We start from the raw sequence: 18,301 nt of genomic DNA, 5'->3' as shown, positions 1-18,301 counted from the left end.
ATCAGGTTACTATGATCATTTATATTATCACTACTTGTCAGGTGTACCCCAGCAGACTATTTTCTCAAGGACTTTTGTCTCAACCTTTCATCTGAATGAAACCTTGTTAATATATACAAACACGGTGTGAAGCCTATCTGTATCAGGTTCAGAGCTCATGCTGCCTTATAAATGTAACATTTTCAATAAAAGTGGTATGTCTTCTCACATCTGTTAAGTAGGTAGCATTCTTTCCATATGAAAGCAGGCTAAACAGGATTGGTTAAGTCTTCATGAGGGACAAAGTATATGAAAGTCAAGAAATTGCAAACTCAATGTAATATTGTAATAAATAATATGTTTTAACACAATACAACATAACAAGTGGGATGTAGAAGAGTTCCAGACTTTGTAAGACTTCAACTTCTTCTTCAGCACATATATCTCACAAACGTACTATTTCCTTTATATTTTACTTCTTAACAGATCATCATTTCTCATCAAACGGATGAATAAAGTTGGGGAAAATATTCAGAATGATATATCAGTGTATGTCTCGCTAGGTAATGATACTTGACACTAATATGGTATCTATAGTAATCAACTATTAGGTACCAATGTTTACCACTGTCCTCAGCTATGAGTATTGATCTCAAACATAAAAAACACATCATCATCAAATGGCTGGAACTTTACAGAAAAATGGAGGTAGTATGAACCAGAGGTACTATCAATTTTCTCTGGAACAGGTAAGAAATATACTCCTTGACGTGAGTACATATCCCAAGTAACATGCTCATCAATGTGGACTGGCTCCATGGGACCAGTGGTAATTTGATGTTTGGGACTTCCATCCAGGTCCCAGTTGGACCATAATACTACTGCGTGACATGTTCCAGACCTGGAAAGATATAATAAACTATGTTGAACCATTGTTCACACAAGTCAAAAATAAGAATTCAGTAAGGAACACCAAGGGACAGGAGGTTATAATGCAACAAGAAAATAACTGTAGTTAAGTAAAGAAATAAACTTCAAAAGTACACATAATGTTTTAACATAGAACATATTATTTATGTCAAGTCTTCAGTCCAAGGCTAGTAGGAACCTCAATAGATCCACTGTCAGCTGTCATAAATAGCCTAGATGTCAATGAAGAGACATACTGGAAAAATTAGGAGTCATGTAGTTTCCCACTGCTTTCCTCACTGGGTCACAGGATGCTGTTACATATCAATCTGCCAAGCCTACTGAAATGCATACACCAATCGACCCTATGAACAACACTTTCACACCATTCATCACAGACTGGCTGCATGAGGAATGGTGTTACTAGCATCATTCATACTAGGGATAGGTTGCAAATGGAGACACGATGAATTGAGACTGCTGCCTCTGGAACCAACACTCTCAACTCCACCATCGCCTACTGTATACTGATGTACTAATGCCATCCATCAACTGTGTTAGGAAGTGCTTGGATTTATAGTTTTACGTTCCTCCCCTGATAACTTGGGGTATGATAAATACGAGATTAAGGAGAACATTATTAGCCAGGAAACATTATAATATTATATTCGGCTATCATTGTTAATAATAATAAGTTAATAATAAAAAAATTAAACTGGCGAGTGCATTTAGTACCGTACTGTATAATATTACAACAACTTTTTACCATTTATTGTTTATAATAATAATTATAATATATTCTGCATTACAAAAAAAAATTATTATTATTAATAATATATTCTGACAGAATATCAGCATCACAGTGAAAATTAATACGTTAGAAATAATACACAGTCTGCAACCATGACCCAACCAGAATGTGGAAAAAGAAGAAGGGATCGTTCATAGTCTGGAAGTGCCTTAATATCACATGTGGAACATGCTTGAATGATAATTTGGGCATCATTTGTATTGCTCATTCATGTAAGTTTATTTATGCGACAAAAATGCCGGTGTTCATTGGTGTGGTTTAATTTATTGACACTGTATAGACACCAACATGTATGGGAGTCAACACTGATGGGTCTGGTTAAGGCTTCATTTGCTATGCTTATTTTAATGGCTTTATCTATGTTAGAATTTTGCTTATTTTTTATGGCTTTACCTATGTTAGATTTGTTTTCATCTTTCATGGTTTTAGCCATGTTAAATTTATAATGACTTGTCACTGATATCACTGATATCTGTTCACCATTTTCCTTATCTTGACAAATAAAGACATGAAATTAAATGCCCGTGGTCTATTATGACAACACTTTCTGACTTGATTGTACCATTACACTCGTCGTTTTTGTTAATGATACTTCATTCTACAACACTCATGTTATCTTTCCACGTGGCCCTGCATGAGTATTAGGTTAGCTGGGAGTTGCAAGGCTTCTCATGAACCGACCTCAGTGTTCGGAGTCGATGGAGTCAACACACTCAATTTCAGTCTTCAGTTGTGCACATCCCTAGTTCATACCTCAGTCACTTTCATATTACCAAAGCCAAGGATGATATTGAGACAGAAAAATGGAAGTTCACACCAGAAGATACAGTGCACTTAGCACACTATATCTCACCAAAGATGGATTTGGGCAGATAGAGTAAATGGAATTATAATGAAAGAAATGCCTGAATATGTTAGATTGAATATTAGCTGCAACAAAGGAAACTGTTCCAGTCAAAATATATACGCAAGAGGCTTCCTGAAAAGATTAAAAGCATTTTAACACAGTATTATGAACATCATTTGAAAATATCAAATACTGAAATATAAATATGTTTGGGTGTACCTTAAAATATAATATATGTGCAACAATAAATAAATAACATGATAAAATGACTCTCCCTCCCCCCCATGGCACTACAGCCCTTGAAGGGCCATGGCCTACCAAGCGACCGCTGCTCTACCAAGCGACAGCTGCTCAGCCCGAAGGCCTGCAGATTACGAGGTGCCGTGTGGTCAGCACGATGAATCCTCTCGGCCGTTATTCTTGGTTTTCTAGACTGGGACCGCTATCTCACTGTCAGATAGCTCCTCAATTCTAATCACTTAGGCTGAGTGGACCTCGAACCAGCCCTCAGGTCCAGGTAAAAATCCCTGATCTGGCCGGGAATCGAACCCGGGGCCTCTGGGTAAGAGGCAGGCACACTACCCCTACACCACGGGACCGGCAAAATTGACTCTCACTGATACTAAATCAAAAGTGAAGTTTAGGGGTGAAATATGAAAGTCATTTTGAATTATAACTGGACTACGCCAGGGAGATGGGCTCTCACCACTATTATTTAATTGTGCTCTAGAAATGGTACTAAGGGAATGGTTTAAGAAATGTCTCCCCAAAATACAGATTGGCCGAAAAATTGCCTGGGTTTTGCCGATGATTTGGCATTACTAGCAGATGACATAAAAGAAGCAAAAACCCAGATATCAGAACTTCAAAACATTGCAAATATAATTGGTCTCAAAATATTATTTGAAAAAAACAGACATTATGCCCCAGAAACCAACACAACTATAAGAAGTTTCCATAAATGGTAATAAAATCAAAATATTATTATTATTATTGCATACTAATGTACATATATGAATTAAAAGGACAATTCGCATCTATATAGTTACTCTTTGCTATAGTCCACGATCGATCTTTCTCGTTTAGGACACATGGTTATATGGTATCTGTCACAGTGGTTATTACACAATGCACATACACATTCATTGTTTGGTTCATGAAACTTTTTGTTTTTACAAATTTTATGGTGAAAACCATGCACTGCCAATCTTGTAATTACATTTCTAAGTTCTTGATTTTCTTTTACCCATCTCCTGTCGATCATTGCATCTGTGCTATAGAAGTCCAGAGGGATTTCTTCGCGCTTCTTCTCTCTTGTCTGCATCAGTTTTGTCGCTTGCTCAGTAGATGGCAGGGATAGTTTGTAACGTAAGTCCTCGATGTAGAATGTTTCTCTTGCCAATTCGTAAACAAGCCTGGAAGGTGTTGTTCTTGCCACTCCAAGTGCTCTTTTCAGATATCGGGCTTTTACTTTCTCCATTGAGTTTAGGTCTGAAAAAGATAGGTTTTCCCATATCAATTCTAATCCGTAGGTCAGCATTGGCGATATTTTAGCATTAAATAAGATCATAGCCGTCTGGAGGGATAGACTGGTTATGTTCTTTATGTCATATATTCCTCTTATAGCAGCTGTTATTCTTTCCTTTACGTGTATCCTGAATGAATTGCGTGTTGTTTGTAGGGTGATTCCTAGATATTTATAGTAGTTTACTGTCTGCAGTTCCTTCCCTCCTAAAGTCATTTTATCCTCTGTTGCTAATCTTCCACCTTTCCGGAACACCATGTATTTTGTTTTGTTACTATTTATACTGAAGTCATTTTCTTCTGCCCAGTTATGTAAGTCATTTAGTGCTTCTTGTAATTCAAGTCTGTTTGAGGAACCTATGACCATGTCGTCTGCATACATATATAAAGATAATGAATTCGATTTTTTTAAGATCTTCACGATATCTGCGGTGGCGATGTTGAATAGGGTGGGGCTGATGGGATCCCCCTGTAGAACCCCATTTGTCTGCAGGATCTCTCTTGAAGTTGTTATTCCGTCCTTTATTTGTATTCTGTTGTAGGTCAGTATATTTCTTATGGCTGTTGTAACTACATTTCCTCCGTTTGTCATGGATTCCATTTTTGCTACGAGTTTTGTCCTATTCAACAAATCAAAGGCTTTTGTGTAGTCGATAAAGACGGTTCTGAATTTGCCTTTTGGATGTCTCAGCGCTTGGTCAATGTCATTAAGAAGATTACATACGGCCTGTAAGGTGGACCTTCCTTCTCTAAAGCCAAATTGTTGGTCTGGAATCAATGGATCTATTGTCTCCGTGAGACGTTTGTTGAGTAACTTTGTATAGATTTTAAATATGTTATTTTCAAGTGCTATACCACGGTAAGAATTCGGATTATTTGTATCCCCTGATCCCTTGTATAGGACTTTGATTGTCGACTTTCTCCAGCTATCTGGAATTTCTCCTGAGCTGAGGCATTTATTGAATAACTCTGTCCATATTTCAATTAACACTCCTGTTGATTCCTTTAACATCTCATTATAAATACCGTCTGGTCCTGCTGCCTTTTTGTTTTTTGTGTTTTTGATTATTGTTTCAACCTCTTCTGTTGTAATTTGGGAGGTCTTTTCCTCCTCATTCGGTGTCCTACTATCATGTGATTTGTTTGTCTGTCTTTTATTTAAAATTCGAGAGAAGTGGCATTCCCAACTTTCCATTTGGATTTCATCTGATGTTCTGGTGACCTTTCTTCTAAGTGCTATGTAGGGGTCCTTGCGTGCTTCATCTGCTTCTCTTAGTGCGTCTTTTTCTATAAATTGTGATTTCTTGCTTTTCAAGAGCATCTTGTATTCCTTTCTCTTCCTAGCATATTCCTCTAGGTCATCTTTTACATTTTTGAGTCTTGCTTTGTGTAGGGCATCTAACGTTTTTCTTCGGTGTTGGTAGCACTCAGTGTCAAACCATGGTTTCGATTTCCTTATTTTGGCTGGTACCGTTGCTGCAATTATAGCATCTTGAATGGTAGTCATGGTGAGATTGATATCATTGTCTTTTAGGTGTCGCTTCGCGCTTTCTATAGCTTGTGTATTGTTTTGTAGTATTTCTAAGTTTATTTTCCTTGTTGTTTTATGTGAGTCAGGAAGTGTCTTTTCATCTATGTTTCTTACTAGTAGAAATCTGGTATGTATGGGGATATGTTTAGTGAGAGGTGTGTTTAAGGTATTCCATTTCCTTTTTTGGTTTTTAACTATGATCTTCTTTCCTCTATAAAAAACTAAGTCTATTGTGCTTGTTCCATTGTACGCTATATAGGTTATATCTTCGGCCTTATTGATGAGTTTAAAACCTTCCTCCTGTAGAATATTCAGTATAGTTGTTGTTTTGTTATTTGGTTTGTCAATTCTGCAGTTGAAATCTCCTGCAATAATTACGTTTTCTTCTGTTCTCACTTGTGATATAGCCCCTAATACCTGCTCCGCTGTATCTTCTATTGACGTGCCATATGTAATATACATCCCCACTACTGTAATGTCCGTGGATTTTACGATTGTCATGTTTTCTTCCTTTACTATCTCTTTAATTTTTCCTATGGTGTGTTTGAACATAAGGGATACACCTCCCTCCGGTCTGGTCTGTGAAACCAGAGATTACATACTCCGTCGCAGCCAATAACACTATCTTCATTTGAGAATGCTGTATCGCATTTTGCACATTTGTTTTCTCTTTGATTGTCTCCCATTGTCTGCTTGATCTTTACAAACTCAAGAGGGCTGTGTCTTTGAAGCCTAACCCAACATAAGGAGCGCACCCAGTTCTCGTCACAAAGTAAGATGGCTTCCCTTTCAAAACTGAACTGTGTGATGTTAATATTCAACTAATATTTACTATACCACACTTTTATTCTTGTGAATAACACTTCCTCGAATAAAAATTCACTCTAGGAATTGAACTGGACACTAATAACTTCACCAAAACACTACAGCACTGAGTTTATAAGGTTTCAACACGCACCAATGGTTTTCAATGGTTTTATGAACATGTAATAAGAAGCAGTAACTCAATTTAAATATATTGGAGAAGTAATAACACATAAACTAAATGAAAAAATCTCAATCCAAACAAGAACAAATAGATTAGCTAAAGCACAAAAATTAACATGGGGCATCTACAAAAAGAAATGTCTATCAATAAATGCAAAAATAAAACACTACAACACAGTTATAAAACCAGAAGGTACATATTCAGCGGAACACTTTTTCACCTGAATAAACAATAAAAGACTAACAGACTTCTGAAAATTGAAAGGAGGATTGGAAGAACCAGCATCAACAAAAAATACCAGAAAGATGGACAGTGGTGGATAATACCTAACAAGGTCTTGTACAAAGAGCTAGAAGCCATTACAGATACTATGCATAAGAGGAGACTGGGATTCTTTGGACATATCATGAGGATGCAGGATTTGAGATTTCTGAAACAACTAGTTCAACACAATCTCGTCTCAAAAAATACCACAACAGGATGTAAATGGATCAGAGAAGTAAGGGAGGATCTGAAGGAAATAGGCCTTACAACAGAAGACACCACAAATAAGATAAAACTGAATACAAAACTCAAGAATAGAAACCCTTACATGAAACAAACCAACAACACACACATTTTCAACCGAGGAAAGGGCACGAAGATCAGAGCATCTGAAGAAGTACTGGGAAGACCGCAAAGCCCGAACAATCCCTTCAAAGAGACCTGAACGATGGACTGACTAAAGTATTATACTAACTAGAGATCACATCATTTTCATTCATTTATATTCTACATGATTTTCATCAATTTACTTTCCAAATTAATTTGTAGAATTTCCTATCTAATAAATCTGGAGTTTGTACTCTCGTACGGTTACAATTGCATGGTCAATAATTATAGTATTTCCCGTCAAATGTGGAAGTGGACCAAGAAACTATTTTTCCATCTTCATTATTTTGAATGCCTTCATCATTCATTCTGTGGGGGGGGGGAGCAAGCTGTCTCACAAAGAATTTGGAGACCTATTGTTGGTATCTAATGCATCCTGCTCAAGACATGAACCCAGACCTACTACCATCCACTCATAATGGCAGACCAAGTACAAGCGCTGTACCTCTGTCTTGCCTTGACGTGAAGTGTTCCAAACATTGGAACTCCGAAGTCCAGATGCAAAGTGTGCTCAGAGAAGGGGAAGACAAATAGATTGAATTTTCATTGTGAGGAATGTGGTGTAGATTTATGGATGTACCCTTGTTTCAAGATCTATCACACAATAAGTAAGTTTTCAGAACTACATTCTCACATACTAATTTGTGAAACCTCTCATTTATTTGAATGATGTGTATCATATGATAAGGATAAAATAATGTCGTAATGAAATGTAAGTGACTTACTTATTTCTCACTAGGGTTGCACGAGTGTCTAACTTGGCATTTATTGTCAAAGGCTGTGCTGTGCGGCAGCATGAATTAGTGTAGCCCAGTGGAGTGTAAATCCTGTTGTGTGATGTCTGGGAGCTGGGAGAGATCGATCGAGTAACTCCAATAGATGCTGGTGGCGAGCTATGAGGTCCTGGACGCAAGAGTGAAACATACATGTGACAATTTTAGGACAGGGATCACAATGAGTAAATTAGTGTGATCAGACTATGAGGTAGGTGTACCTCGTCCTTACAAGCTAGCTATCTCAGGTTAACAATATGTGTGATTGCTATAAGGAATATACTTCAGAGGTATGTAATGTAAATACTGTATATAAATAAGAAGTTAAGTGTTTATGTCTGTATGTGTTATGTTTGTTACATGTGACAATTATCTCTCAGGAAATTAGTGAAAGTTGTGAGGAGGAAGTTCTGTGAAGTGTCTGTAATTGAGGAGAAGTTATAAAATGGTAGATAATTATCCATTTGTATTAAGGTCATATATAAGTTTATAGTGGTAATATCCTGTGGCGTGTTACCTAGATTTCATTTCAGAGAGTTAGTAAGTGTCAGATAAGATTAGGAAGCAAATTTGGAAACATCAGCACATGATCAGCGCCCTGGGAGGCAGAAGATACCTCATGCTACACAAATTTTATTATTTACTAGCAAGATACCCGTGCTTCACTACGGTATTAAATTGAAATTTATAATTGAATGTTTAACATTTTGGGAAGTTCACTGGCGGCTGGGCCCATAAAATATATCATCAGTTTGTACATCAAACAGTTTTGCAGGAATGATTATTTAATTTTGGATGTAAAACTAATGTTAATCCCATAGAATAGGAATGATTAAAAGCCTATGTTAATTAACATCTAGGACACCGAAGTGATCAGCCTGCAAAATTGTTGTTTGTACGTCAAACAGTATTAGAGGTGTAGAATGTTTTCTTAGATAACATCCAGCACAAAGAAGACCAACCTCCATACAAAACTTAAAGTTTGTACGTGAAACAGTTTTGGAAGAATGAATATTGTGATATTTTAGTCACAGAGATGAGTTATTTATAAGGTTCAACCTATTCAATACTAATTACGTGCTGTATAGATGTTATTCACAACATTTATTCAACATGGGACCGGTTTCGACATTTAAATGTCATCATCAGGTATAAAACAAATCACAAACAAATGAGCAAGGACACAATAATTAAAACTGGTGTAGTGACACATTGAAATATGTACACTGAAAATGTTGTACTTGGGAGAAAGGAGACGAGCTTCTCGATCAAGTGGTATGTAACGAGCTGTCAGTGGAGAGACGGTGTGGAATGACATCAGGAGACGAATAAGTTTGAGTGGTGTCTTTAAAAGTAGGAAAAATCACAATATGAAGATAACGTTGGAATTCAAGAGGACAAATTAGGGCAAATATTCATTTATAGGAAGGGGAGTTAGGGATTGATTGTCAATCAACGCCCAGCCAAAACTACAGGACATAAAGATAATAAAGATAATGTAATTTTGGGGATCTGCTTCTATCAAAGGAAGGGTTTCAAAAAATTCCACCTCTAAGGGGGTGAAACAGTTGCCAGTAGTCTTCCATGATCTACCCTATCAAATGCCTTTAACATTACAAGTGCTCCGATTTTAAGAATGAGTTCATGTGATGGAAGAGCAGAAGGATTAAGAGTATTAAGAAATTCTACAGGGTCATCTGCTTGGATCACTGAGTCAAAAGACCTGTATTCAACGTCTAGTTCTTTGAAGGCCTTTAATAGGATGTCATTAATTGCGGCTGCTTTATTGTTCTTCGGAGTTAAGATGGCACGCTCATACAACCATTCTATGGGCTTCTCCTTGATGTCACTTATATCAGGATATATTCTAGAAATTAGCTCTGGTAGGGAGGTAATCACTGTACCCAAATCTGAGGGGATGGTGACTTCACCTTCCAATGAAGGGTCATTTCCATCGCCTATTTTCAGTAACATCTCAGCGAAAATCCCAGCAGATGTATCACCTCTTAAATGGACTCTCATATTTCTAGGAAGTGTAAGTTTCCGGATATGTTGCCACAAATATGAAGCCTTTAGGCACGATTTGACTTCATCTGCCCGTGTACCCCTAGGTATGACGGGTAGTGAACCCCTAGGTATGACTGGTAATGTTTGGCGAAAATCTCCAGCTAACAGCATGGTAACCCCTCCCATCAAGCTATTGTTTTCTCTTATATCTTGTAATGTTCTACTAAGAGCCTCGAATCCACCCTTGTGTGCCATTGTGCATTCATCCCAAATTATTAGCTTACACTCTCTCAAAACTTGCAGCATGTTACTCTGTTTGGAAATATTACACATAGGTGTGTCTACTCGCATCATGTTCAAGGGCAGTTTGAAAGCACAGTGAGCTGTTTTACCTCCTTCCAGCAGCGTAGCAGCAATGCCTGAAGAAGCAAAGCCAAGGCTATCCCACGATCTTTTTGTATTCTTGCCAATAAAAGACAAATGTCTTACCAGTGCCCCCAGGAACGTCTAAGAAAAATGTCTACCTGGGACTTTTTCAATGTTTTCTAAAATTTGGTCAGAAACGTAGGACTGTTCATTGTTTAACGAATTTTTGTTAGCACTTACAACCTGTGCTAAAATATTTGGATCGTAGCTGATTTCATGGAGGTAGTCTGTGTTTTGTAAGACTGCTTCACATCTTGATGGCTGAGGTAAACCATACTGTTGTAGGCACTGACCTCCCAAAGATAGCACTGTATCTTCAAAACAAACCAAGCATATATTATATGCTTCATTTAAAATTAGGTGAACATCTCCATGTTTTAATTCTGACTCCAGTCGATGCCGTATGTCTTCAGAAAGGCTATCCTTGTATTTTTTTCCCAAAGATTTAAAGCATCTGACATTTGACAAAATATCAACATTTCTGCAAAAAGTTCACATAATCTAAACGGAAAATGACAAAGCGCAGCTTCTTCTATAGTTGCATCCCAGTACCTTTTGTCTTCTAGCAAGCCTCGAGCCTTACATGCTGACTGGTATGTGGGTTGAATCGTGCCATTAACAGTCTTCAAATCCAAGAAAGATGTGGGGCCTCGGACTTCATGAAGTAAAAGGCGAAGATAATAACACTCTGTCTTATTAGGATGGATGGTGCACACCCTGCCTAAAACCCGGTCTTTCTTTATTCCCGGTCAGCCAGTGATGTAATTTCCACGTTTTCTTCTCTCAAATCTATTCCTTTTCCATATATCATAAGAGGGAACTTCAACATAAAGAAGTGTTTTTGCAAAATCATCTATCTTGCATAAGTCAAAAAATGCTAAAAGTGTAGTTTTTGGTGGTTTATTAATCATATTTATCAAGTTATTGGAGTCATTTGGATTAAAATAGACACGCTGTCCATGCACAGTGAGATGGAAGACTGTCGGGAACCTTTCATGGATGGGTAAAGCCAGAATTCTCCATACAGCCTCAGAGCGGCTTATGTATAGACCATTCTCATAGAATTTGACTTCATCCTTTTCATTTTCAAGACTAAATGTTGCCTGATCACCCCCTTTATTAACATATTTACATATGTATTTGATGGATTTGACAGAGTTACAGTATTCTACATTTTATGAGCACAGAAAGGACGTGAAAGAATAGGGTTATATGGCACTACCCACTGGTTATCAAGGGTCACACCACTGATTTCAACAGTGAAACCACCATCTCTTGGAGCTCTTCGTCGATATTGTGGGTATCTGTCTTCTGCCATTTAAGTTTCTTGGATGAGAGGTCGAGGAAACTTCTTGCTGCAGCTACCTGCTTTTATATACGGTGATCAGTTATTTAAATTAACACAAGGCCCGTGGATCATATTTGCCTTGATAATTTCATGAAGGAGAGGATCTTTTGCAGGGTCTGGTATCTCCACACAAATAACACTATCTAATTTATCTGGAGAAATGTGTAGTTGTAGCCACAACAAAATGTGTATATAAGGCAGACCATGTTTTTGCCCTTTGTTAGCAATGCCAAAAACACCTTAACTTTTAAGTGAAATACCTTAGCTGTGATATCATGATGGTCGTGAGGCTGTTGTCCAGATAGTAATGCACTTGCAATTTCTTTCCATCGAGGATTACATGTAAATGTAATGAATAGATCAGGACGACCATAATGGCGAACGCATGTCACGGTGTTCTGAGTCTTTTCATGCATATACCGTGGTGACCCAGTGAAAGATGACGAAAGTACTATCATCTGACCAAGCTGAGCAACATCGGTATCTTGTCTTCCTATAGCATCTTTAAGGTGTATGTAATTATCAGCTCTGATTTGTTTCTGGTTGCTTCTAATGAAATTTAGTCGCTCTGTCTCAATTTTCGCATACATATCAACTAAGTATTGACTAAAAAGAGATCGACAGTACAATAAATGGTTGGTTTCCATATGTTTGATCATTATACGGTAAGAGTAAAGGTTTAATGCAGAAACTGTTTTTCGAAGGGATAATTTTGTTTTCGGGTTAACCTGAGAGATGTCAATGGAGTAACCATCTTCACCACGAGGGAAACGTAGTGGATACTGCAACGCATCATACGAACGGTGCACTTCACTGATGCACAGTAATTTGTTACTATGACTTTGTAATACAATATCTCATTTTTCAAACTGTTGTCCAACTATGACTAGTGCTACTTCGCTTGCTGTCGGTACATTAAATCGTCCTCTATGAGCACTGGCTGGCTTTCTATCAGCGTGTATTACAACTTCTAAGTCTTTAAAATTTTGAGGTACTTTCTCAAGAGTAGTTTTTAAGTCCTTTATGTACAGGTTATTATGGTGCAACATCTTCTGCAATTGTTTTACCAGGCCTTGCTTTACATCAGGCAAGTTGGTGCATCTTAAGCGCGCCTCCCTCTCATCCTCTCCAACAAAATAAATCTGTAGGAACTGAGGGTCTTTTTCAGGCAGAGGTTGAAGACTACCAATTAAGTGATACACTTGACCCTGCACTTTGAAAGTTGGCATAAACCCATCTTCCATAACATTTTTTGCTCCAAAAGAAGTTATCTGAAAGCAGCCATTGTATATTCTAATGCGGTCCATGAAATGTATGTGCTCAGGAGCGGCTCAGGAAGGGGCAAAAAAGCCGGAAGCTGACCTTTAGCAGAGCTACAGCACATACCAGGCAACTCTTCTTTAAACTTAAGGGCGTTACAGTATATGCATTTATGACTCATAGTGCCCAGGGATACGGCTGTATCGGTCCTCAAATTCGCATCTGTTGATCAATCTTCTTAGCTTCAATTGCCTGTTGTTCAATTTTTATTTGAATTTTTAAGAACGTCTAAACTGTTGATGGCATTATTCCGTACATTTTGATTGTTTCTCTTTTAAATTTTTCTCCTTGTCGACTTCCTTTATGATCCACAATTTCTCCGCTTTGCAGAATACATCTTCTTTTTGGCCCTTATAAGAAATTTAGACTCTACGAAACTTGAACAAAAATAACTGTGACCATATCATACGTGTACCTCATGACAATAATAAGGCTCAATGACAATGCGATAAAGAAAAATAACGAAGAAGCAGGAATATAAGCTTTAATTCCTGAAAAACTGAAGTAGGGCCAACATACTATTCTGGCGCGTATGTGACAGTGAAGGATACGAGAAAGTCGCCCATTGTCACTAATTGTCGTCTACAATGACTTTATTCATTAGCTGCTCTGCAGCAACCAGATTACAGTACTGATTTCAAATTACATAGTTTAGGGGCCTGATGAGAACTTCAAATTATATATTAACCATATTTCAAATTAACCAATCATAATAACACATGAAGACCTATATTTTAATTCGGGGAATGGCATTTACTTCAAAATACGCATATTTCGAATTAACCGACTTCAAATTAAAGAGTTTTCACTGTATAATGTTCCTACAGGAAATAAAAAATTGTCATTTCAATTAAATATAATTTGAAAATCTTGCAATTAAGAGAAATATCATGTTTCAGACTGGATTCTGAATTTGTTATGAGAAATAAAAATATTGAAAAAAGCGTGTTAATAATACATTTAACTTATTTCTTGTTAGTGATTTAATGTTGCACTCTGATAGGTCTTCAGGGTAGGACAGGGAAGAATGCAGTCGTGGCATTAAGATAAAACCCCAGCATTTGCCATGTGTGAAAACGGGAAACCACAGAAAACCATCTCCGTGGTTGCCCATGGTGGGATTTGAACACACCCTCTCCTGAATGCAAGTTCACAACTATGTGGACCATACCCAGCAGTCAACTCGCTCAGTTTAAAGGATTTTATATCATTCTAAATTGATTAACACTCGTACTTCCTAGATTATGCATACAGATACGATTGCTCACTAAGTCCCATTCAATATGCAGTGTATTCATATGATATATGGAGTACTGTATTTGGTAGAATAACACAATTTACAGTTCACGATTTTAGATTAACCCTCCAAGCACCAAGCCGTTTTCTGAAATCTGGCTAAAATGCCAAGACATTTTCAGCTGTATTGCAGCCTTTTAGAACAGTATTCAAAAAAATAATACAATATGTAAAAGGTGACGAGAATCTAATTGTGATGGGAGACTGGAATGCAGTGGTAGGCCAAGGAAGAGAAGGTAGTACAGTAGGAGAATTTGGATTGGGACAAAGGAACGAAAGAGGAAGTCGGCTGGTTGAATTCTGCACTGATCATAATTTAGTCCTTGCCAATACTTGGTTCAAACACCACAAACGACGGCTGTATACGTGGACGAGACCTGGAGACACTGGAAGGTATCAAATAGACTTCATTATGATTAGGCAGAGATTCAGAAACCAGGTGTTGGATTGCAAAACTTTCCCAGGAGCAGACGTGGACTCTGACCACAACTTGTTGGTCATGAAATGCCATCTGAAGTTGAAGAAATTGAAGAAAGGAAAGAATGCAAAAAGATGGGATCTAGACAAGTTTAAAGAAAAGAGTGTGAGGGATTGTTTCAAGGAACATGTTGCACAAGGACTAAATGAAAAGGCTGAAGGAAAGACTATAGAGGAAGAGTGGAGAGTCATGAAAAATGAAGTCAGTAGGGCTGCTGAAGAAATGTTAGGAAGGAAGAAAAGATCAACCAAGAATCAGTGGATAACTCAGGAGATACTAGACCTGATTGATGGGCGACGAAAATACAAGAATGCTAGAAATTAAGAGGGCAGAAAAGAATACAGGCGATTAAAGAATCAAGTGGATAGAAAGTGCAAGATAGCTAAGGAAGAATGGCTGAAGGAGAAGTGCAAGGATGTTGAAGGCTGTATGGTCCTGGGAAAGGTAGATGCTGCATAAAGGAAAATCAAGGAAACCTTTGGAGAAAGGAAATCTAGGTGTATGAATATTGAGAGCTCAGATGGAAAACCACTTCTAGGGAAAGAAGACAAAGCAGAAAGATGGCAGGAGCATATCCAACAGTTGTATCAAGGTAAAGATGTAGATAATTTGGTTCTGGAACATGAAGAGGCTGTTGATGCTGATGAAATGGGAGACCCAATTTTGAGGTCAGAGTTTGACAGAGCTGTGAGTGACCTAAATAGGAACAAGGCACCTGGAATTGATGACATTCCCTCTGAATTACTGACTGCCTTAGGAGAAACCAGCATGGCAAGGTTATTTCATTTAGTGTGCAAGATGTATGAGACAGGAGAAGTCCCATCCGATTTTCAGAAGAATGTTGTTATACCTATTCCCAAGAAAGCCGGTGCTGACAGGTGTGAAAACTACCGCACCATTAGTTTAGTATCTAATGCCTGCAAAATTTTAACACGTATTATTTACAGAAGAATGGAAAAACAAGTTGAAGCTGAGTTGGAAGAAGATCAATTTGGCTTCAGAAGAAATGTAGGAACACGTGAAGCAATCCTGACTTTACGTCTGATCTTAGAGGATCGAATCAAGAAAGACAAGCCCACGTACATGGCATTCGTAGATCTAGAAAAGGCATTCGATAATGTTGATTGGACCAAGCTATTTATGATTCTGAAGATGATGGGGATCAGATACCGAGAACGAAGAATTATCTACAATCTGTATAAAAATCAGTCTGCAGTGATAAGAATCGAGGGCTTTGAAAAAGAAGCAGCAATCCAGAAAAGAGTGAGGCAAGGCTGCAGTTTGTCCCCTCTCCTTTTCAATGTTTACATAGAACAGGCAGTAAGGGAAATCAAAGAGAAATTTGGAAAGGGAGAAGAAATCAAAACCTTGAGATTTGCCGATGATATTGTTATTTTATCTGAGACTGCAGAAGATCTCGAGAAGTTGCTGAATGGTATGGATGAAGTCTTGGGTAAGGAGTACAAGATGAAAATAAATAAGTCCAAAACAAAAGTAATGGAGTGCAGTCGAACGAAGGCAGGTGATGCGGGAAATATTAGATTAGGAAATGAAGTCTTAAAGGAAGTAGATGAATATTGTTACTTGGGTAGTAAAATAACTAACGATGGCAGAAGTAAGGAGGACATAAAATGCAGACTAGCACAAGCAAGGAAGAGCTTTCTTAAGAAAAGAAATTTGCTCACTTCAAACATTGATATCGGAATTAGAAAGATGTTTTTGAAGACGTTCGTGTGGAGCGTGGCATTGTATGGAAGTGAAACATGGACAATAACTGGCTTAGAAAGAAAGAGAATAGAAGCTTTTGAAATGTGGTGTTACAGAAGAATGCTGAAGGTGAGATGGATAGATCGAATCACGAATGAAGAGATACTGAATCGAATTGGTGAGAGGAGATCAATTTGGCTAAATTTGACGAGAAGAAGAGTTAGAATGATAGGACACATCTTAAGACACCCAGGACTTGTTCAGTTGGTTTTTGAAGGAAGTGTAGGGGGTAAGAACGGTAGGGGTAGGCCAAGGTATGAATATGACAAGCAGATTAGAGCAGACGTAGGATGCAATAGTTAAGTAGAAATGAAAAGGTTAGCACAGGATAGGGTGGCATGGAGTGCAGCATCAAACCAGTCTATGGACTGATGACTCAAACAACACAACATTCAAAAAAAAAATTATCTTGAGAGATAGAAGCAATATTCATGCTTTAATAGCAAATGCTCATAAAAGGAAGGAATAATTATGAATTATTTTTAAATGGGCATCCATTTAACAATTGTTTATAAAAATAAATTCCTTTTGAAGTATGTCTCATTTCAGATATACATATATCATATTGCACGAATCCAAGAACATACATGAAAACTACACTCAATTCTTAACAAAATGGGATTAAAACAAATTTATTAAACTGAACTACAACCACTCCAAAAAGTTATTTTTTTAAATCTGTACTCAAATCTTCCTTCTGTGCATCATGTTCTCCCATATAGGTATCATGCCAGGCATTAAATATTAAGTTACTGCACCTCCTTTATGTAGTATATACTAATTACTAATGACCAACAGTGGATACATTTCAAGAATATACACCTTTAATTTCCCTTTTATACGTGAAAGAAACCAGACCATCTCATTTACAGTACATTTTTAGTCATGTTCTACATTCAAATTATTAATGAAAACAGCAGGACAATGACGTGATGTTATGTACAACAATAAAGCCTGCAAGTTTATGTTTCTTTACACTGATGTTGAGAAAAATAATCAATGGAATCAAATCAGTTTGCACTGGTGATGGATATAGTAATAATAATAATAATAATAATAATAATAATAATAATAATAATAATAATAATAATAATAATATAAATTTATGAATATCTCTATTATTGAAGCTTGTATGGTAAAAAAGTCAGACAAAAATGGTAAAAAAGTCAGATATAAGTGATTGGATATTTGATTTCTACAATTATTGTTATTTACATGTTTTGGGTAGAAGTAATATTTCTGGAAATATCTGGAAGTTTGTGAAAACCCAATGTACTGGGACCAGAATTGCACAATCTCTTTCCAGCACGTGATAATGGTAGGTTTCATGATTTCATGTTATCACAACCACTTTCGGAGTCTAGTTCATCTGCTATTATATAATTTTCCACTAAATGGGCCACCAATTTATCATCATCCATGCCAGCAATAAGACCATCTCTGTTATAATTATATTATTAACACACTCCCCTTAAGTCAAAGATCTCCAAGGAGGAAACTGTACCCATCTTACGTAAGCTTGAACACTCAGATTTCTAATATAATCAAACACCTAGAGACATCTATTAACAGAAGGCTTTAAACACTAGGAAATCTTTGCACCAGCCCAGTCAGCTCTGGCACTTTTCACCAGAGGAGCAAAAGCC

At 37.3% G+C, this 18,301-nt stretch overlaps 1 protein-coding gene across 3 annotated transcripts in view; it reads right to left on the bottom strand.

Annotated features, from left to right (window-relative positions):
* Positions 1–309: 309 nt before the first annotated feature.
* Art7 (arginine methyltransferase 7) overlaps positions 310–18,301 on the bottom strand; it is a 165,705-nt gene continuing 147,713 nt past the window's right edge. For all 3 annotated transcript variants that reach the window (XM_067146441.2, XM_067146443.2, XM_067146442.2), the window contains exon 10: positions 310–880. In XM_067146441.2, coding sequence (XP_067002542.2) covers positions 613–880 — 268 coding nt within the window. In that variant the 3' untranslated portion in view covers positions 310–612. The remainder of the gene's footprint in view (positions 881–18,301) is intronic.

Source organism: Anabrus simplex, chromosome 4 (genome assembly GCF_040414725.1).
Source record: "Anabrus simplex isolate iqAnaSimp1 chromosome 4, ASM4041472v1, whole genome shotgun sequence".
NCBI lineage: Eukaryota > Metazoa > Arthropoda > Insecta > Orthoptera > Tettigoniidae > Anabrus > Anabrus simplex.
This window is presented reverse-complemented; position numbering and strand designations above follow the sequence as displayed.